This window comes from Raphanus sativus, unplaced genomic scaffold (assembly GCF_000801105.2).
Source record: "Raphanus sativus cultivar WK10039 unplaced genomic scaffold, ASM80110v3 Scaffold0111, whole genome shotgun sequence".
Taxonomy (NCBI): Eukaryota; Viridiplantae; Streptophyta; class Magnoliopsida; order Brassicales; family Brassicaceae; genus Raphanus; species Raphanus sativus.
In genome coordinates, this window is record NW_026615431.1 from 1,015 (window position 1) to 22,182 (window position 21,168).

The 21,168-nt window shown below is 38.4% G+C and overlaps 5 protein-coding genes, 1 long non-coding RNA gene and 2 pseudogenes across 8 annotated transcripts; 5 read left to right on the top strand and 3 right to left on the bottom strand.

The window, feature by feature from the left end:
* Nucleotides 1–212: 212 nt before the first annotated feature.
* LOC130501176 (pathogenesis-related protein 1-like) lies at nt 213–973 on the bottom strand. The gene has a single exon (XM_056996040.1). The coding sequence runs from the start codon at nt 921–923 to the stop codon at nt 426–428; it is 498 nt and encodes a 165-aa protein (XP_056852020.1). The 5' UTR covers nt 924–973; the 3' UTR covers nt 213–425.
* A 3,293-nt stretch (nt 974–4,266) lies between these two features.
* Nucleotides 4,267–7,243, top strand: LOC130501179 (DUF21 domain-containing protein At4g33700). Of its 2 annotated transcripts, XM_056996042.1 has the most exons (11): nt 4,276–4,738; nt 5,140–5,216; nt 5,324–5,407; nt 5,521–5,634; nt 5,722–5,808; nt 5,889–6,028; nt 6,140–6,227; nt 6,335–6,408; nt 6,485–6,609; nt 6,693–6,955; nt 7,055–7,243. In XM_056996042.1, exons 1-11 carry the CDS (start codon nt 4,561–4,563, stop codon nt 7,097–7,099), a joined length of 1,275 nt encoding a protein of 424 aa, XP_056852022.1. In that variant the 5' UTR covers nt 4,276–4,560; the 3' UTR covers nt 7,100–7,243. The 2 variants fall into 2 exon arrangements, 1 of the variants encoding a protein (XP_056852022.1); XR_008939570.1 differs by lacking the exon at nt 7,055–7,243 and having other exon boundaries at nt 4,267–4,738; nt 6,493–6,609; nt 6,693–6,833.
* A 38-nt stretch (nt 7,244–7,281) lies between these two features.
* LOC130501181 (uncharacterized) lies at nt 7,282–8,986 on the bottom strand. Of its 2 annotated transcripts, none has more exons than XM_056996044.1 (4): nt 8,836–8,986; nt 8,325–8,519; nt 7,929–8,211; nt 7,282–7,795 (listed from the first exon to the last, which is right to left on the bottom strand). In XM_056996044.1, the coding sequence occupies exons 2-4, from the start codon at nt 8,491–8,493 to the stop codon at nt 7,456–7,458; spliced, it is 792 nt and encodes a 263-aa protein (XP_056852024.1). In that variant the 5' UTR covers nt 8,494–8,519; nt 8,836–8,986; the 3' UTR covers nt 7,282–7,455. The 2 variants fall into 2 exon arrangements, with proteins under 2 accessions (XP_056852024.1, XP_056852025.1); XM_056996045.1 differs by having other exon boundaries at nt 8,714–8,890.
* Nucleotides 8,987–9,071: 85 nt separating this feature from the next.
* LOC130501178 (LL-diaminopimelate aminotransferase, chloroplastic-like) lies at nt 9,072–11,989 on the top strand. Its single transcript, XM_056996041.1, has 10 exons — nt 9,072–9,230; nt 9,406–9,482; nt 9,641–9,708; nt 9,928–10,044; nt 10,270–10,332; nt 10,517–10,621; nt 10,710–10,760; nt 10,838–11,158; nt 11,235–11,441; nt 11,541–11,989. The coding sequence occupies exons 1-10, from the start codon at nt 9,145–9,147 to the stop codon at nt 11,832–11,834; spliced, it is 1,389 nt and encodes a 462-aa protein (XP_056852021.1). The 5' UTR covers nt 9,072–9,144; the 3' UTR covers nt 11,835–11,989.
* A 136-nt stretch (nt 11,990–12,125) lies between these two features.
* On the top strand, nt 12,126–13,677 carry LOC130501180 (L-galactose dehydrogenase-like; annotated as a pseudogene).
* LOC130501182 (uncharacterized) lies at nt 13,535–13,972 on the bottom strand. Its single transcript, XM_056996046.1, has one exon. It carries the CDS (start codon nt 13,900–13,902, stop codon nt 13,651–13,653), a length of 252 nt encoding a protein of 83 aa, XP_056852026.1. The 5' UTR covers nt 13,903–13,972; the 3' UTR covers nt 13,535–13,650.
* A 248-nt stretch (nt 13,973–14,220) lies between these two features.
* LOC130501177 (uncharacterized) lies at nt 14,221–15,405 on the top strand. The gene is made up of 2 exons (XR_008939569.1): nt 14,221–14,945; nt 15,146–15,405. It is a non-coding gene; the product is annotated as an uncharacterized LOC130501177 (long non-coding RNA).
* Nucleotides 15,406–19,072: 3,667 nt separating this feature from the next.
* LOC108838651 (F-box protein At1g30790-like) lies at nt 19,073–21,132 on the top strand (annotated as a pseudogene).
* Nucleotides 21,133–21,168: the final 36 nt, after the last annotated feature.

Below are 21,168 nucleotides of genomic sequence, written 5' to 3' on the forward strand. Positions count from 1 at the left end.
ATAAAAAGAAAGAAAATTTATAATATTAATAAAAAATAAATATAATTTATATTTGTCTATTAAAAAAATTTAAAATTCTTTTACTGCATATGGTGCAGGAAAACACCTAGTACATTGTTAAAAGAAATCCCGAGTTTTTCTCAATTAAATACAACATTATAACATGCATATAAAAATACCCTAAATATATGTTTACCTATATAATGCAGAAGAACAAAAAGAAGATTTATATATATCGCAAACAAAGCAAGTGCCGTAGCATTTGGATTTTATTATTCCATTACAAAAGAGAACCGGACCGGACAAACCAATCATTATTAGCTGACAACAGAGATTGGTATAGATAAACAACATAGAAACAGTACATACATCTGTATAACATATATTTCGAAGCATATTCAAACGAGGGTTTTAATTTTGATGTCTTAGTAAGGCCACTGACCATTCCAGTTACCGGGAGGATCATAGTTGCAAGTAATAAAGGTGTTACCATTGTTGCATCTCACTTTTGCACATCCCAACTTCACCGAGTTTCTCCACACAACCTGCGTATAGTGGCCGCACACTTCGTTCGGAGCACATGTGTTGAAATCATAATTGTAGTCTTTTTGCTCCTTCACCCACATGTCAACTGCTTCGACGCCTGACATGTCACCGCTGCTCCAAGCGATGTTCTCTCCATAGGTCCCACCACTCGAGTGTTTCATGGAACAGCCGACGCTTTTACGCTGGTTCGCATGGTTACGGGCATAAGCAGCCACCTGGTTGTCCCACCTTAAAGGACCCACCCCAACCTCGGCTCGGGCTTGGTTATGAGCATCCAAGAAGTCTTGTCGCGTGTCTTGGGCTCTTAGGGGAACAATAGACAGTAGGAAAATGGTTGTGGCTAAGATTAGGTTTTGGGATGGGTTAAAGATTTTCATCTTTTTCGTTTCTGACGTTAAGAATTTTAAAGTTTTGGATGATTTAAAATGTGAGGATAGTAGCCGGGTTATATAGTAGTTAGCATGGAGCCTTGTTGAACGTTTTTTAATTTCCCGAAACACACTTGTAATTTTTATACTGTTATTTTACCCAAAACAAAAATTATAATGTTATTTTTTCTTGCAAAAAAACATATACAAAATTTTACGGAAGTTCGAAAAGTATGCGTCTGCGGTCTAATATAGTTGGCCAATTGATTAAGAACATATATGATTATTTTTTTTTGAACAAGAAAGAACATATAAGATATACTCAAGAGTAGGGGTGTCAAAATGGGTCAAATGGGTCAACCCAACCCATAATCCAAATGGGTTGACTGTTAAAGGGTCATGGGTCAACCCAATCCATTTATTAAATGGGTTGGGTTGACCTATGACCCATTAAATTGAATGGGTCAGATGGATTAATGGTTGACCCATCAACCCAACATCTTTATAATGAATCATTTTTAAGTTAATACCAATTTGATCGAATTAAAAAAAAAATATTTTCTGCTTTTTTGGAAAATTGTGTTTTTCCGCTTTCGAAAGAAAATTACGTTTTCCGGTTTTGACGGGAAATTGCGTTTTTCTGGTTTTGGCGGGAAATTGTGTTTTTCTCGGTTTTGGCGGAAAATTGTTTTTCCCGGTTTTGGCGGGAAATTGTTTTCCGATTTTGGCGGGAAATTGCGTTTTATGGTTTTGGCAGGAAATTGTATTTTTCCGGTTTTGGCGGGAAATTGCGTTTTTCGGTTTTGACAGGAAATTATATTTCTCGGTTTTTGCGGAAAATTGCAATTTTTCGGTTTTTGCGGAAAATTGCGTTTTCCGGTTTTGGTGGGAAATTGCGTTTTTCCGTTTTTGACGGGAAATTGTGTTTTTCTCGGTTTTGGCGGAAAATTGGTTTTCTCGGTTTTGGCGGGAAATTGTTTTTCCGATTTTGGCGGGAAGTTGTGTTTTACGGTTTTGGCGGGAAATTGCATTTTTCCGATTTTGGCGGGAAATTGCGTTTTTCCGGTTTTGACAGAAAATTATATTTCTCGGTTTTGGCGGAAAATTTCAATTTTCCGGTTTTATCGGGAAATTGTTTTTTTCGGATTTTGGTGGAAAATTGCATTTCTGGTCGTGGCGGAAAATTGTGTTTTTCTGTTTTTTGTGAGAATTTGTTTTTTGATTTTTTTGATTTTTTTAATTAAATTTTTTTAAATGGATCAGATTTGATCCAACCCAATAGACCTATTTAACTTGTTAACCCATTAACTTGTTAACCCATTAACTTGTTAACCCATTAACCTGTTAACCCATTAGCATGTTAACCCATTAACCCATTGAATCAAAAATAAACAGTTCATTTGGGTTAATGGGTCAACTTGGATTGGGTCAACCAATGGGTCATGACCCATTTTGACACCCCTACTCAAGAGTTCAGGGTAATTGGTCATCAATGTCTCTAATGTCTAAATAATCGTTCACAGATTAACTGCAGTGGATAATGAAATTCGCATTTAAATTTGCTGATGCTTTGCATTCTACGATGACTGGTTGAATAATATCACTATGTACAATATTCAAGTCTGATATATACAGATTTTACATTTCCGAATATTCTAGTATATACGTTATAGATAGCAAAAAAAAAACTAGGTTTAAGACATAGTGATATGCTGGTGAATTGAGGATGAAAGGACGATTATTTAGAACATGTGGGTAGAAGGACGAACGTCGATTCGAACTTATTTACTAATATTTCAGAGAAATGAAGAAATTCTTTAATTATATGTATCACATATAGTTGTTGGAGTTTCACATCGCTGCATTTTTGTATCTTCTATGACGGCCAAGCAATCTAGATGATACAATAGCCATCACGATTTTTCAAAGTAATTTGTGATTATTTCAGTTCATCAACTTTTTGGTGGACCTCACATTAAGCCAAGACGCAAAAGCGTACAAATTTTCTTAGATGGTACCGGGTACTCCACAATTAATATTCTCTTTTTTTATCTTAGGTCAAGATGATTAAAATTTTAAGCTTGATTTGAATAAAATATATATAAGGGCAACAGAAAATATAAATACGAAAAGGAACATTCAAGCCTTGGTACTGTCCCATGTTTTTCTAGTCCATGAGTTGTTGTATAGGTAAAATCATAAATGCTACAACAACATTCATTTTCAGTGCCTTATGAGAATACAGCGAAGACTTCTGTTTAAAAGGCAGAGAGAGGATCACAGACACATATAACCATGCACGTTCGCATGCAATGCATGATCTTGATAGATGATGATCATATATATATTGAAAGTATAGAATCACACACAGGTCCTCTGTGGACAAGTCACACACAGCCCCTAAGATTTACAAGGAGGATCATAGCTGCAAATGATGAAGGTTCCATCATTGTTGTTACTTGCATACCTGACTTTGGCACGCCGCACACCCAACCCGGCCGGATTTATAAACGGGCTGGGCCTTAATGGACCAAAAAACCCCGCCACAATATCCAATGTATTAATACCACTACGATCAAGGCCCTAACTCCAACCTTTTCCCTTGTTGTCACAGAATGAATATAATAGCCCAATATAATATGATATCGCTAAAGAAATGCACGACTCTCATAAGATAAACAATGAGATACTATATTGTATGGGAACTTGAGTATTCTTTTTGCTCAATAATTTAATAGATACTTTTTTTTTTTGTAACTTAATTTAATATAATAGCCCAATTTAATAGATACTTGCCGACCTAATAAGTGGCTAATAATGAAAAGCTTTCTTTTGAATCATAATACAAGTGCAACTTTGATAATGGTCCTCACAGATCTGCTACTTAGCTCCATTATGTTTTTTCACCTCTTTTTGCCATAATAGTGCTCTTTGATTTTGTAAATCTAACTTTCATTAATATGAATATTAACAGTTTTAGCAAAAAGATTTTTTTTTGATAATAATAATAAAAATGAGTTTTAAATGAAAAATACAAATATAATTTATGAAAATATATAAACTCAATTATGGTACTATACTACATCATACAGTATATATACACGTTCAGGTTTACAAGTACAACGACACACACAGAGAAAAGTGTGTTTGGTAGTGTGCGAGAATCGTATCGGATCAAAATACTGTCCGTAGCGGGAAAAAAACCAGCTAATGCTTCGTCAGCAACAAAAAAAATAAAAAAGGACTTCTCTTACAAAATGATTAATTTCCTAAAACACCCTTTCTCACCGAAGAGGTAAGTCGTTGTCAGATAAAGGGTACGATTGTCATTAGTGCCAGGCTCTCGGCTCCTATACTCAATTGGCATATGCAGAGCATCCCACCGCACGAGCTCTTTGGTGTTCTATCATCTCTCCACACTTTGCTTCGATTTCTCTGCAATATTAAAACACTTTTTTTTTTTGTGGGTTTCATCTCAAGCTTCCAACTTGGGCCGTTATTTAATTGAGTTTCTCGTGTTCTGATTTTGAACTTGAAAAAAGAGTTTAATTTTGGGAGAAAGGAGAAGATGATGAAAGGTCTCTGAGTGTTTGTGTGAGCTAGGGTTAAGTGTGATTCTAAGTTGTGTAAAGAAGGGGGAGTTTTGATGGCGGCGGAGCTTGAATGTTGCGAGGCGAACTTCTTCATACACATAGCGGTGATAGCGTTTCTGGTCTTGTTCGCTGGACTCATGTCTGGTTTGACATTGGGTCTTATGTCCCTGAGTCTCGTTGATCTCGAGGTTCTCGCTAAATCCGGTACTCCCCAGCATCGCCAATACGCTGGTAAAAGTTCGATTCTTTTTTTTTTTTTTTTTTACTCTGATGAGTTTTGCAGATGATTAAACAAAGTTTGATACTTTCACCATTTTGAAGTTTTTGATTAGCTCTCACATGTGCAGTTGTAGTTAGCCATGTTCGAATTGGTTTTCAGTTCATAGTTTGTTTGACAGTTTTGATTTAACTTCCACACGTATCTGCCAAAGTTGGGTCGAGTTTGGTTTCTGGGTTATTCTATTGTATTTGTAGTAGCGTGTTTAATTAAGAATATTAAAGATTTTTGATCTGATTTCTAAACTAATTAGTTCAATAAAAGAACACCCTTTTAACGGTTTTTTTTGCTACACTGAGACAGAACCACCAAAAATCTTGTGTTAATGTTGGAAAGTGTTTTCCTTTTGGTGCAGCAAAGATATTGCCAGTGGTGAAGAATCAGCATCTGTTGCTTGTCACTTTACTTGTATGCAATGCAGCTGCTATGGAGGTAATGTTTTAAAATGTCACATATTATCCTCTGTGTTGTGTGGTTAATTGATCTTGGGGGAATGTTTGATGTTAGTAATGATTTTCCTTTTTTTTTTTTCATTTCAGACGCTTCCTATTTTTCTTGATTCTCTTGTCACGGCTTGGGGTGCCATTTTGATCTCAGTTACATTGATTCTTCTCTTTGGTGAGGTAAGATTAGCCCTCTCCCCTGTTATAATAATCAACCGTCTCTGAGCATTTTTCAGTCATGTTCTTGTATTTGAGATGTTAACGTTGATTGTTTGGCTTTGCTGCAACTGCAGATTATACCTCAGTCAATATGTTCACGTTATGGTTTGGCCATTGGTGCAACAGTGGCTCCCTTTGTCCGTGTCCTCGTCTTTGTCTGCTTACCAGTTGCATGGCCGATTAGCAAGGTAACTAAATACACTTTTACCCATCTCCTCAGGGGTCAGTGTCCCAACCATCATGTTGCTTTTTTTTTGGTCCTTTGAATAATCCAGCTGCTGGACTTCCTATTGGGTCACCGTCGTGCAGCGCTGTTTCGAAGAGCTGAGCTGAAAACACTTGTAGACTTTCATGGAAATGAGGTATGCAATTGATCCCATCTTCAAGATTATGTATACCTTGTATGCCATGCCATGTTGTTCAGTATTTTTGTTTCTTTCAGGCTGGAAAGGGCGGAGAGTTGACTCATGACGAAACGACAATCATTGCAGGAGCTCTTGAACTCTCTGATAAAATGGTCAAGGATGCTATGACACCAATCTCTGATATATTTGTGATCGATATCAATGCTAAACTAGACAGGTTTTGTTCTGTGATTCCTAGGGAGAATTATCAGATGAGAGAATACACTTAGCCTGGAGTCTTTATTATATTCTCATACTTAAAACTTTTTCTCTTTTCCTTTGATTATAGGGATTTGATGAACTTGATTCTTGAGAAAGGGCATAGCAGAGTTCCAGTTTACTATGAGCAGCCAAATAACATCATCGGCCTTGTTCTGGTGACTCCCAGTCTCATGCATTACTTCCACATTTTAAATCACATTAGACATATACTTTCCTCTATGGTATATCTGCTTCTAACCATTCATATATCTTTTATCTTCAGGTAAAGAACTTACTGACTATCAATCCAGATGATGAAACACCCGTCAAGAATGTCACAATAAGAAGGATTCCGAGGTGAACTTTCCGAACCTAAAGCTATTAATCCCCCACTGTGTGTGATACAAAAGCTGATGTCTTGCTTTTTGTTTAGAGTACCAGAAACCTTGCCTTTATATGACATATTGAATGAGTTCCAGAAAGGACTCAGTCATATGGCTGTTGTGGTGAGGCAGTGCGACAAAATCCACCCTTTACCTAGTAAAGATGTTAAAGACGGTACGCAGTTTTCATTTAGTTGGAAAAAAATTGTGGTGCTTCTGAGTTTCAAGTTTGAAAATCTTTTCTTTGGTGTCTAACAGAGAGGGTTAAGGAAGTACAAGTGGATGTTGATGGTGAAGGAACTCCTCAAGAGAGAATGCTAAGGACAAAGAGATCGCTACAAAAGTGGAAGAGCTTTCCAAATCGAGCAAGTTCGTTCAAGAGAAGTAAGACCAAGAAGTGGTCAAAGGACAATGACGCAGACATCTTGCATTTAAATGGCAACCCGCTGCCTAAACTAGCCGAGGAAGAAGAAGCTGTTGGAATCATTACAATGGAAGATGTTATTGAGGAACTTTTGCAGGTAATTAAGGAATGTTTTCATAAGAGTTACCTAATCAAAAGTAAACAAAGTCTTTTTCACTTTTTAACTGTGTATATATTCTGTGGTTTTTGGTTAAAGGAGGAGATCTTTGATGAAACGGATCACCATTTTGAAGACTCGTGACAGTGCATGACCAGTGATTATATCTCTCTCGTCTTTGTTTTAAAACCTTCGTACTTTGTTACTTGTCCTTCGGCTGTATCAATGTAGGAATACTTAAAAAGTGTTTGTAATTTTTCTTAGAAAGTACTACAATGGTTGGTTTGATCGGTGTGATATATGTAGAGTAATGGAAGGGTTAAAGGCGTCAAAAGTTTATATATTGAACATACATTATCGTAGGAAACTCTGTATCCATCTCTAGTATAACATTTTCAAATACAGCAACATCCACTTTCTCTCCCATTCAACCCAATCTCTCCAATTAGCAACTTCCTCAACACAATGTGTGCAAATAACTTTTGTCCGAAAAAGAAGACTTAGTCCCTGCCATGTTTTCTCTTCTTCTCATCTCTTCTCTTCTCCTTCCTATCTTTTTTCTTCTCTTTTGACTTGTGATCTCTTTTCTTCTCTTTTGACTTGTGCCTCTTACTAAGTTTCTGCTTATGCTCTTTTCTTTTTCTATGAGTACGCCCATGAGCCTCTTCCTCCTCGGAAGAAGAAGATGAATCCGTGTTATGTCTCAGTAGAGGCCATCTTTCTGGCTCTACAGCGAACTTACGATCTCCTGTACCAGAAGCTGTTGGCAGTTCCGTGATAGGAAGACAAGGAAATGGTTCGTCCATCTTAGGACCAACAGAGCCTCTGCCACGCTTGACCCTATCATAGACCCATAATCACAAGTTTGTATCAACAAAAGGTAATTCCCAGCTCGTTTCATGACTATAGAAATATAGAGGTAATAATAACCAGGTAGTATCGACAATTAGGATTGAGAGTATAAAGGACATACCTTGATTGGAGAAAAGTCTCAACCTCGACATCTCCCAACCCTTTCCCATCATCATCATCATAACCGGGTTGCCATCTTTTGTTTCTGCTCTGGCTTGACGATGGTGAAGAACGAGCAACATTGTCATCAACTGAAGTGCATCTCTTAACAAAACTCCTGCTATTGTTATGTTCGCTTTGGACACTAGTGCTCTCATCTCTTGATTTTCTTTTGAGCCTCTGATCAAACTCAATCTCAGTGCGACGAAGCCTCCACATCTCATCGGTCTCTACAGCTTTGTTTGCTACATGTATGATGCAAAGGAAGTAACCATATAAGAGAAAGAACTAAACAAATATGAACTCTAGTGGAGCCTCAAAAGTCAAAAAACACATGAGAATACAGAGTTAGTTATACCTTGCTGAACACCAAGGACAGTAGCAGTGAGAAACCTAGAGTTGGGACGATGCCTTACATTAGGCTTCTCAAGATAAGCTCGGACTCCTTCTTTCTCAGCTTGTCTCCTCAGTTCCGCTGCTTCTCTTAACAGAATCGAAGCTATTCTATTCTCAGTCTCCAGATCCATCCAACTCCCCCCCACAGAAGCAGCAGCTGTTACAAAAAGCAACAAACGAGAAAAAAGTTGAGACCTTCAAAATCTCCAAAACCAAGACAAGTGATAGATCAAAGATGATAACTTGTGAGAATTTATCTAAAGCACGCATCTTTCAGTCCAATTCTACCACTTAATAATACATTATAAAACCATAAAGCTTAACAATTTTCACTAAAAGCAATGTTCTCACCACTCGAAATCAACGAGAAGACGAAGAAGAAGACAATCCAAAATTGCTTGCACCCAAAAAGGGCTTCTTTTTTTTTGGAGAAGCAATAATTAAGATGGAATAAACCACGAAATCGAACTTACTCAGATATCAATCAAGTTTCGCAGAATCGTCTGATTGATTCCTCGGGGCTCCTTCTCCAGAGAAAAGGTTAATTCCTTCGGTTTTAAATAAAGAATCAGGAGGCGAAGAACAATCGAATTTTCTGGTAAACCAAACCGGGATGTGAGAAGTATTTCGGTTTGGTTAAAACAAACCGGGTTGATTTCCCTTAAACCGAAGAAGAACCCTAGTAGATGATCAGAAAAACCCAAACACGTTCATTTGTGTTCTTCTTTGCCTCATTTCCTGCCAAAACCATTGAGCTCTCTCTCTTTAACTAAGTGTGAAAAATGTCGTCGTCGACTCATCAGTTAACTTCTTCCATGATCTCTTCTTCCTCATCCACCTTTTTAGCCCCTTCAAGTTTTAATCTCAGGTGCGTTGACTTTTATGATCTCTCTTCTACTGACCAGCCTAGTACTTCTGTTCTGTACTTAATTGTAATAGTAAAAAAAAAAAACAGATTTTTAGTTTAATGATCATTGAATAGTGCGCATTTTTGCTTGCGATGATATTAACTTTGTGATTGTTTATCACTTTATCTCTTTCAGAAGTCGAAATGGTTGTTTACCAATGCCAAAACGGGTCAACACTTGCAAATGCGTTGCAACCCCACAAGATAAGATTGGTAAGTCAAGTCTTCTTCTTGCTCTCTTTCAACACATAACTCTTTATATTGTTCTTTTTGTTGTAATGATTATTAGTAAGATCAGGTATATTTATTGTCAGCTGTTTCTGTTTCCTTTCAAAATATTATGTCTTAATTTTTTTTTTTTTTTGTTGTAGAATATAAGACAAATGTGTCAAGGAATTCAAACATGTCCAAACTCCAGGCTGGTTACCTCTTCCCGGAGGTTCGTATCTGTTTCTGTCTTTGTTTAAAAGATTTCTGATACTTGTTTGAATTTTCTGGCAATGCTTTTTGACAAAAGAAAATGTTGTTGATGTACCTACCAAGTACTTAGTTTTTAAAAAGCTTGTAGTGATCCGAAATATGAATAAGCCATGCCCATTGGGGCTACCCGTGCAGTTAGTTATATCATCGTCTTTGTCTTTTGGGGAAATGCAAACAGATTGCTAGAAGAAGGTCTGCACATTTGCTGAAGTACCCAGATGCGCAAATTATTAGTCTTGGAATAGGCGACACAACAGAGCCAATTCCAGAAGTGATCACTTCTGCAATGGCAAAGGTACCTCCTTCTTAGCTTATCTTCATGTATCTTTAACTGATGTAACTAATACTGCCTTAGTGTGCTTGCATTTTGACAAAATAAATACATTTTCTCTATTTTGGTTTGGAGGACGAGAACTTATCTGCCGTCTAAAAAATGAAAACTTAATATAAAATTGTTCTGGTAGCATAGTTTTATAACTATTGTAGAGAGAGATTAATTATGTCTTGTTTTCTCTGGCAGAAAGCTCATGAGTTGTCCACGGTAGAGGGATATAGTGGCTATGGTGCTGAACAAGGTGCAAAGGTTAGTGCACCCACCCTTCATTGCCACCTCATGTATTCTCTAATTACTATTTTGCTTTAGTTTAGTGTGTACTGCTGCTAAACTCAAGAGAAAGATGGGTTCTAGACCTGCTTCATATTTGTAAAAATTCATTTGTAATTTATTTATCCAAGCTAAACCCTTTGTTTCACACACATTTGAACAGCCACTGAGAGCTGCTCTTGCCAAAACATACTACAGTGGCCTTGGCATAGGTGAAGATGACATCTTCGTTTCTGATGGTGCCAAATGTGATATCTCACGTCTCCAGGTCTGTTTAATTTACCGACTGTTCATCCTTAGTCTGATGGAATATCAATGAAACTGAACAGTTGCTTTCTTGATTACACTTGTTGCAGGTTATGTTTGGTTCCAATGTTACAGTTGCCGTTCAAGATCCTTCATATCCGGTAACTGGGCAGATCTATGAAGTTATAGTCTTGTCTACTTTTCCTTCAGTAATTTTTTTAACTGTGTGGACCTACAGGCTTATGTGGACTCCAGTGTTATTATGGGTCAGACAGGACAGTTTAACACAGACGTGCAGAAGTATGGAAACATCGAGTACATGAGATGCACTCCAGAGAACGGCTTCTTCCCAGACTTATCAACTGTTGGCAGGACGGACATCATTTTCTTCTGTTCCCCAAATAACCCTACGGGCGCTGCTGCAACGAGGGATCAACTGACTCAGTTAGTACAGTTTGCAAAGAAGAACGGATCAATCATAGTGTATGATTCCGCATATGCAATGTACATGTCTGATGATAACCCACGCTCCATTTTCGAAATCCCTGGAGCAGAAGAGGTAAGAACAGAATGATTATAACTTTCAAAAGGTCTATTTTAATTTCTTAACAAACACCTAACTAACTGCTTGACAGGTCGCTATGGAGACAGCTTCCTTCAGTAAATACGCTGGTTTCACTGGAGTTAGACTTGGTTGGACAGTCATCCCGAAACAGCTGCTCTATTCAGACGGCTTCCCTGTTGCAAAAGACTTCAATCGAATTGTCTGCACTTGTTTCAACGGTGCCTCTAATCTCTCTCAAGCTGGTGCACTTGCTTGCCTCACACCAGAAGGACTTGAGGTTAGTGTTGTAGTAGCTAAAGAGAGATTTCAAAACTTAACTTCTCGTCGATCCCATAAGTAATATGCATATGCTAATATGACTTTGTCTTTATTGCAGGCAATGCACAAGGTGGTTGGGTTCTACAAAGAAAACACAAACATAATCATAGACACATTCACTTCTCTCGGATATGATGTGTATGGAGGAAAGAATGCGCCGTACGTTTGGGTTCATTTCCCGAAGCAAAGCTCGTGGGATGTGTTTGCTGAGATTCTGGAGAAGACTCACGTGGTTACAACTCCGGGGAGCGGGTTTGGACCTGGAGGTGAAGGGTTTGTTCGTGTTAGCGCATTTGGTCACAGAGAGAACATCTTGGAGGCATGTCGGAGATTCAAGCAGCTTTACAAATGAAGAAGATTCGTGTAATCACTCAGCATCCTCTTTAATGACTTGGACTAGGGTTAAAAATAATGTCGTCTCCTTTGTTATTTCTTGAATTGCAGACAACAAAAAGTAACAAATGTTTCAATCAGTTACGAAAGAAATTATTCTAGTCATGTTTTAAATTGGATTGAAAGGGTATTTTCGTAGTTTTATTGTAGCACCAATGCGTACAAAGATCCAAAACAAGTGTCGTTGACTTATTTATCTCATCCTCATTGCTTATGAATGAATGATAAGCAGTTTGGTTGTTCTGTAGCAATGGCTAAGCTGGAGCTACGGCCTCTGGTCTCAAAGTTAGTTCAGTTGGTTTTGGCGCCTCTCCACTCGGAAGTGTCGCTGAAGATGATGCCGTCGCCACCGTGCGCCAGGCTTTTCGACTCGGCATTAACTTCTTCGACACTTCGCCGTATTTCACTTCTTCTTCATATATGTTTGTTGAGATTATTATCTCTCAAATGGTTTCAGTCTATCTTTTCAAACTGATTGTTAGTTTTATTATCTGAGAAGGTATTATGGAGGAACAGTTTCGGAGACAATGCTTGGTAAGGCACTCAAGGCTCTACATGTCCTTAGAAGAGACTACATTGTGGCGACCAAGTGTGGACGATACAAAGAAGAAGGTTTTGATTTCAGTGCTGAGAGAGTAAGAAAGAGCGTCGACGAGAGCTTGGAGAGGCTTCAGCTAGATTACCTTGACATACTTCATTGCCATGACATTGAGTTCGGTTCTCTTGATCAGGTCCTCTCTTAAGTTCTTTTCACTGTCTGTGTGTGTGTGTGCCAATATTTTGCTAATGGTTGTTGTTTTCCATGGCTGCCAGATTGTGAGTGAAACCATTCCTGCTCTTCAGAAACTGAAACAGGAAGGGAAGACACGGTTCATCGGTATCACTGGTCTTCCGTTGAGTATTTTCACTTATGTTCTTGACCGAGTGCCTCCAGGGACGATCGATGTGATATTATCATACTGCCATTACGGTATAAACGATTCGACTTTACTGGATTTGCTACCTTACTTGAAGAGGAAAGGTGTGGGTGTGATAAGTGCTGCTCCATTGTCAATGGGTCTTATCTTACAGAACAAGGTCCTTCTGAAAGGCACCCTGCTCCCCACGAGCTAAAGGTTTAACATTCTTTTGTAACATTTAGTATTTGAAACATACCGTCAGTGTTACAACACCGTTGCTGCTTTTGTGTAGTCAGCTTGCAAAGCCGCTGCAGCTCATTGTAAAACAAAGGGTACGAAGATCACAGACTTAGCACTGCAGTACAGCTTAGCAAACAAGGAGGTTTCATCAGTGTTGGTTGGAATGAGCTCTGTCTCACAGGTGTTTAAGACTTCCCTCTGAATCCATTTTAAACCATATATCATGTGTGAATCAGAGTTGAGATATAATATGTGTGGTGGGGTTTTGAAATTAGGTAGAAGAAAATGTTGCAGCAGTTACAGAGCTTGAAGGTTTGGGGATTGATCAAGAAACTCTCTGTGAGGTTGAAGCTATTCTGGAGCCTGTAAAGAATCTGACATGGCCAAGCGGAATCGAACAGAGAAGTAAAAGCTCTTCATCCTAAACTCTGTTTTTACTTCTTGAAGAAATGCTTTTGATGTGGCAATTTCAGTTTATGTTCAGTTGATACGATTGATAAAAGTTTCTTAGGTATCAAAGCATCTTCAAACGGTTTCATTATTGTATAAATTACAGAACAGGGTGAGATTATGAGGAAGAAATTACATATGTTCATTTTACAAATACACAAAAGAAGAAAGTAGGAAGAATCTCCATCAGGAGCAACTAAGTTCAACAGCTCGTTGGAACCTCTTGTCGTACGTAGCAGGATCACCAAACAGCCAGAGAATAAACTTGGAACGAGAACTTTCAGAACTTTCTGATGAGCTTCTTGCCGGAAGGTGACATTTAACCACCGGCAGAGACGGTTCCTGTTGTTGTGGCTGCAGAGTACTATTGTGTGTTGTTGGTAACTGCTGAATTTGAGGATAGGAGGAGAGCGTGAACATTGCAGCTGATGGTGCCATTTGGTAGGTCTTAGTCTGTAAATTTAGGAGGTTTTGAGTGCAAACTGAAGAGATTGGGTTGCATGTTTCATGCGTTAATATAAGAAGAGAGGATAAAGAATGAAGGGAGTAGGTGTGCGTGTTTCCATGGGGACCCTAGTTGTTTCTTAAGAAAATTATATCCAATTATAAACCATTCATTCGATGACACGTAGCATAAGAAAGAAGAACTTGTGCGCCACTCTATAGTGGTGGACTTTGGGACCATAAGATAAAAGCTAAAGCTAAAAGATAACCCCCACTACATGTGAGATAAACAAACTTCCATACGTCCAAACAACCATATAAAAACAATTTGTGTAAGCAGATTACAAACTCTTTCGAGTCATGTATCATAGTCCTAACTACTTTTTCTAGTTTTACGTCATCGATGTGTAGATAATTACCTAAAGAAAACCGACGTGTGAACAATTCTTTGAGGAATGTAAGCGAATGGAAACTTTGCAAAGAAGAGCTCCAAAACAAAAGCAACCATGTTACTTCACCTTTTTTTTATTTTGCTTGCATCACACACTAGAATGTTCCACCAAAAAGCATTGATCCTCTATACTTTGACAGTGGTGGTGTGTACTTTCAAGATTATTCTCAAAGACTCCACAAAGTTTTCTTACCCAAAGTATACTTTTTTTTTATTTTTGTTAGTACTTTTATTATGAGACTTATCTTTCAAGCTGTGTTCGTTGGCAAATATAAATACACGTCGACAAAGCCCATATTTTGCGCTCTAAAGATCGCAATCCGTGTCTCCTCTCTCTCTCTACTATAATTTTCTCTGTTTCCAAGTCTAGCTTTTAAATAACTCAGCCCACAGTTCATCAGTGTGTTTTTGAGTGATTTTGATCTTCTAGCTGAAACATGAGCGAGCCAAAGTATGCTTATCCTTACCCTGCACCGGGAAGTTACCCGCAAGGCCCGCCGCCACCTGTAGGAGCACCGCCGCAGTATTATCCTCCCCCACCACCACCTGCACCGCCAAGAAAGAAAGCTGGTTTTCTTGAAGGATTGTAAGTGTTCTGTCTAGTTTCATTGGACTGTTTTGTTTCTAGCTATAAATTAGCTTGCAAACTTTAATACAAGGTTTGCAAAATTTAAGATCTTATGGAATTTATGAATGCACTTGCAATGTAGATATTGTCGATCTTCAAGAAAAATTGTAAGAGAAGTTTGTCTTAAACTAAAATTGGTGTGTTATGTGGGTTTGCAGTCTTGCGGCCATGTGTTGTTGCTGCTTTGTGGATGACTGCTGCTGCGACCCGACCATTATATGCTTTGATTGAACTATATTTTAAAATCTCCCTCTCTTTGTATTTTCTTTTTGTTTATGATGGAGGTCATGTAATATTTTTTTCTTTTTCATGTAATAATTGTTGTATGAATAATATGATTAATTATCCTATAAGCTGTGTGTTCTTCGCAAATAAGAATAAAACGTCGACAGAAGCCACCACACTTTTGCTCTTTAGAGATTGTCTAATATATAATATTCGTTTCTATCATTAGCGAAGCAAAACTAAGGAGTTTAATTGATTAACTTGCTGGAGTTATCGTTTAAATCTATCACAATGTTCTGAAGCTAATCAAGTACAATTACTTTGTGCACAAAAAAGTACAATCACTTGTTGTAAGTGCAGCATCAACCTCCACAGCATACTTCCTTTGCGGCTCGTAAGCTTGCAGAGAATTGATTCTGATATCCGATTCGTTTACAGGCACACAAAATGAAGAAAGTGTGTCGGTGTCAGTGCGTTGTTGGAAAGTCCTTCATTGTCGGGTACTAATAATAATCTATAATTCTAAACAAAAAAAATTTGCGTGAAGATACTAGCCCACGTAGCAGTAGGTAGATATATTAATGCAACATATCCCAACCAGGGAACATGGAGAATGCCAACCAACGCCATGTGTTAGCCTTCTTAACCAAAGAGTAAGCAATCGTCTCTGGCTGTTTGCTAGTTGAGTGGATAACGACTCTGATTTTTTTGGATTGTAAGAAAATAGAAAAGTTGATAATGAAAATGTTTCAAGTCTGATTGGAAAAATATAATAAAAAGGAGTGAAATAATTTATCGCACTTATTAATGTGACCCAACCCAAGAAGACAAAAGAGTGAAAAGGGTTTTTGCTTCCCATTATTGCTGCAGGGAACTATATCACTTTCTTCACTCCCTCAACAGTCAAAACCGATGTCTTAACTTCCTATATAGATTCTTCATTTTGCCAACACATAATTTGATAAAAGATATTTTGCAGTTTTGCTGGATAAATATTAAAAACAATCTTATTTATATAAAGTACACTTCTTTCTCTCCTGGGCGCGCCACGTCGGATTCCATGTCATCAATTCACTCTTCCTCCAGCCGACACATGTTAAACGCTCCGTTTCATTAATAGAGTTGTGCATTTTGTTTGGGCTTATTTGTATATCAGGCTTTTTGTCGTTTCCGCTATTAGGGTTAGACCGTGTTCTTCTTCGCCGCTCCAGAACTTTGATTAGGTCTCCTTGATTGCTCTTTCATCTTCTTCTTCAGAGAAATAAACAATACCAGTTACAGATAATCATCTTAAACCCCTCCATTACTCTCTCTCACACACGATCTATATCCAATGAGATTTTTAGATCTGCAGACTTATCTATAAAAAAGGTATGATTTCCTCTGATAATCATCCTCTCAATCTTTAAAGCTAACCAGTATACTAATTCTGTGAAATATGGCTAACGTTTCAGTCTTCTTCTCCGATTTGCAGACCGGCTGCTCCTCCTCCGCTGTTCAAGTCCGTTTGCTACGTTTATGGGAGGCTAGGAATGTCCGCCGTGGTGGAGAGCTCATGTGATTGGATGAGCTCCGACATCCGCCTTTTTGTTCATAAATGGAGTCTTTCACCGGTTAGTTCTTTAGTTATTTCCACTGTCATGAATCCATAGTACAGAGTCAGGTTAGAGTAATATTCTTTAGACATTTCTGCCGTCTTGAATCAGTATTACAAATTATTTTTTCATTTGAAAGGTTTTCATATTTATGTTTTAGAAGTTTGTCTATTAATTATTTTGACGTTTCCGTCTTCAATCGGTACTGCAAATTTTTTTTTTCATTTGTAAAGTTTTTGTTAAACATTTTCCAGTCATATATTTTACAAAGTTTGATGATTGTTGTTTCTCTTCCACGTATTTTCAGGCAACCATGATGCTGGAAACCGTGAATGTCAACCGGCTTGCGACTCACAAGCCTCATCTGAAAGCGTGTTTGGTTTATTCCTTGACCGAGATTGAATTATCGTCTATCCGACTCTTCCCTGCGAATCCGTTTTAACGACTCAACCTCTTTCAATGAAGTTACCGGACCGGCTGCTCTGATAGCTATTGAATCTTTCCGGTTCCGTAATCACAGTGACTTGATCGCAACATAAACACTCAGCTCTCAGGTAATGCTTCTCTTATCTGATCTTTAAAATACAGATTCGATATGTAATAATTTCTTTCGACAGACCTCGCTGGCGAGGTAACTGCACGGATCCTCCTCAGGACAAGAATTTTGTTATGGCGACCATAAAGATGGACAAGTAAGTTATTTGAAGTTAGTTATTTAAACAAAAATAACAAATAATTTAGTTGCAGGGGAGAGTTTTTTTCAACAGGCAACTTCTTGGGAATCGTTGGCTTTATATATTCATTTTTTTCTACGAGGTTCCAAATGTATATCGCTAAGCCTAACAACTTATATTCAATTACGCAGGTTGGTCGTACAAAACTTTGGCTTACACCAGCAGCTCCACTGCTATGGGGCTATGCCAAAGTGGAATCCACGAGCATAACAGAGCTCAGCTATTTTCATGCCTGCTCCCTCACAGGTATGTATACCAGCTTTATAATATTTAACACCGAATGTTCGTAATTTTTGGTTTTCCAACAATGAAGGAAATTGATTTCATCTGTACCAGAGATTGACTGAAATCAAGAGGGACAACGGCTGGTGCTATGTTTCCTGCTCGAACTGTGCGAAGAAACTTCAAAGCACTGTCTCATCTTTCACATGTCTGTCTTTCAACAATACTAACGCAGTTGTTGCCTCCGGTACGTACAAATTATTGGCAGCTTATTCATTTATATTTAACTTGCTGTCCTAACACAAAATCATCTTTGTGATTTGATACATGTTTTCTGTCCGCTAGATACCGTGTGGAGATGTCCGTTGCAAATGAAACCGGTTAAGCTTTGTTTGTTTGTTTCGATGGGATAATGACTAAATTGCACAACATGAGAGCCTATGAAGCTGGTCATCTTTTGGTAAGTATTTTATCAACTTACATTCTTTTTTGTGCTGGCTACTTATTCATACAGTTGCATTGAACTACTGTTCACTCAGGCCGGTGATGGTGTCAACGCGGAGGAAACTCATGCCCCTCCCTTTGTCATATCACATGGGAGGCAAGACCTACACGTTTTAGATGAGGGTGAGCTCAGACAAATTTTCAGCAAATCATCAGATCCTTACCATCTCACGCATCCTCAGTGAGCGTGAACGTTAGCCACAACCTGCCATCCTTGATAATGTAAGATTTATGCATTTTCCAGTAACATAGCTCGGTAAGAAGATGTATATAGATTTTTCTGGTTTTATTAGGGAGGCGACAATGACAATGGAGTTGACAACTCTGGTGCCAACTCCATTCCTGCTATTAAGGTGGAAGGTGTTGAGGTGGTGTCCTTACTTTGCCCCTGCTGAGACTTCTCAATATTGCCGCTGCAAATATGTATGAGCAAGATAATTACCTGTTCAGAGTCCTTAAACTGGTAGTAGGTGACCATGATGAAGGTATGGAGATTCTTGACTTCTTTGAATGGAAAAACAACACTGGTGCCATTGGCAAGCTCTGGAGGCAATTGAAGATTCGTAAGTGTCCATCGTTGATCTCTTGGGCTTAGATAGTTGAACAAATACTTACTGTGCGAAGGGCCCAGTAATTCAAGACTCAATTTTATTCTTTACTCAAACAGGTAACAATGTAAAATGACACAGTTTGTATACATCATTTCAAGCTTCAACATTATGTTATTATGTCTATATAAGTTCTCACAAATACTTGAACAAATGACTCATTTTATTATGTTGACTCAAAACGATGCATTCATCCCACCAGCACATAAAACATTACATTATATATAATTTACCGACAACTCACAAACAAACACAGACAACTCGCAATACCATCACAATCAAAATATTATTTTACCAATACATCAATTTTAAAATATGTCAAGAACTTCCAGAATTTCACCTGTAGTTAAACTATCACCTACTTATCATATTCCAAATTGAATCAAACGATAACTCAAAAAACAAATGTAAAAAAATATAAAAAATAACAAAAACACTGTTTATTAAATATATACACCAACTGTTGAAATTATTTTTAAAAGTATATCCCGCCCGAAGGGCGGGTCGGCCCTAGTGTGAAATATAAAATTTAGTTCTAATTTTTGGGTTCTAGAGATATAAGATTTATCCGGGTAATTGATAGGATCCAAACTCGAACCAAACAGAAAAATAGGTTTGGTTCTCCCGTTTTGGATAGAAAGAATAATGTAAAAAATTGTTGTATTTAAAACATTCAGGTCAAATAATAAAGAAGATATATCAATCGAGTCGAAATAAGGGTTTTCGTCGGGAGCCTCCATGGTGAAACGCAAGGAACATGAGAAGGGCATCTTGGAAGAGATCCCTCTTGATCTGAAGAAGATGGAGACAGTGACTAGATCGCCTGCAAAGAGTGTGGCCCAAGGTAAGCTACATGTCGTCCTCCCTTTTGATATGGAGGTGGAGACACTGACTAGATTACCTGTAAAGTCGCTTATGAAGTTCCTATGCGTGTCCAAGACTTGGTCTTCCCTTATCCGAAGCCAAAGATTCGTCGCTTCTTACTACGCTGCTGCGAAGCCATCCCGTTTTGTAGTCGCTTTCACCAACAGTGTATTTGGTGAACCCAAGCGTCTGTTCATCTTGTCGGGAGAGGAAACTTGTTGTTCTTCTTCTTCTTCTTTGGTTGCCAAGCTAGACATGACAATACCCTTAGTGACCTTGCCTTTCAACGTCTACAAGTATTTTTCCGTCCATGGCTTTATGGCTTGTAAAGATGGGACAACGTTCATTATATGTAACCCTAGCACGCGGCAATTCAGTACCTTTCACTGCAAGGCACCGTGCACATCCTTGGGATACGATCCTGTCCATGATCAATTCAAAGCGTTGACGCTGTTGACATCTGAGATTGATCATATTCATAACCCTAGTTTGACGATGTGCAAGCACGAGGTTATAAGACTTGGAAGAGGAGGAGTAGTTGTATCTCGTAGCACCCAAGTTACCTCCCCGTATTATCTCCTTTTACTGCGGGACTATGCATCAATGGTTTCATCTATTATGGAGCTTCTGTGACAAGTCACACAAGTATTCCTACTCTTGTCTTTGTGTGTTTTGATGTTAGAAAGGAGAGGATACTAAGTTTTATCACAACGCCTAAGGAGGTCCTGGTTTGGAAGGGCTTTACATCATTGATAGAATACAAAGGGAAGCTAGCTGTCGTTGTACCAAACTGTTTGGGATGTGCTTCTTTCGACCGTTTTGATCTTTGGATACTGGAGGATGTGACGAAACATGAGTGGTCCAGACAATCATTTGAGCTTCCCTTGCCTCTTCCCTTCACTCTGGGGATGGGTAAGCGTATGATTTCCCAAGGAACCAACAAGGCCGGTGAAATCGTTTTCTCCCCAGCAATTCTGCCAGGCCGTGCCCAGCCCTTCTATGTTTTCTACTTCAACCCTGTCACGAACAACATGAGAAGAGTCAGGATCCACGGTGTCGCAGATACTGAAGAGTTCTGGAGCCGTTATGGACTCACAGACGTTTGCTGCGTCTCTTGACACCCCAACTTGTGTCTTGCTACTTACTGTGTTCTCTGTTTTGGGTCGATGAAGTTTGATTCCGACAGCCATATCCCCCTTGCTATAACCATGTCACCCTTGTTTGTGACTACTCAAGATGGCTCCCATTCTATTCAAATTTATACAATGATCTCGTGAACAAACTGAAAAGGAGCATTAATATTTTTGAGTGTTTGTTTAAATTTTTAAATGACATATGTTAAAAAGACACATTTAAACTGATAAAACTTAGATTCTTTTCATATACCATGTAACATGCCTTTCAGAAAAACTAACACCTTGTTGACGTA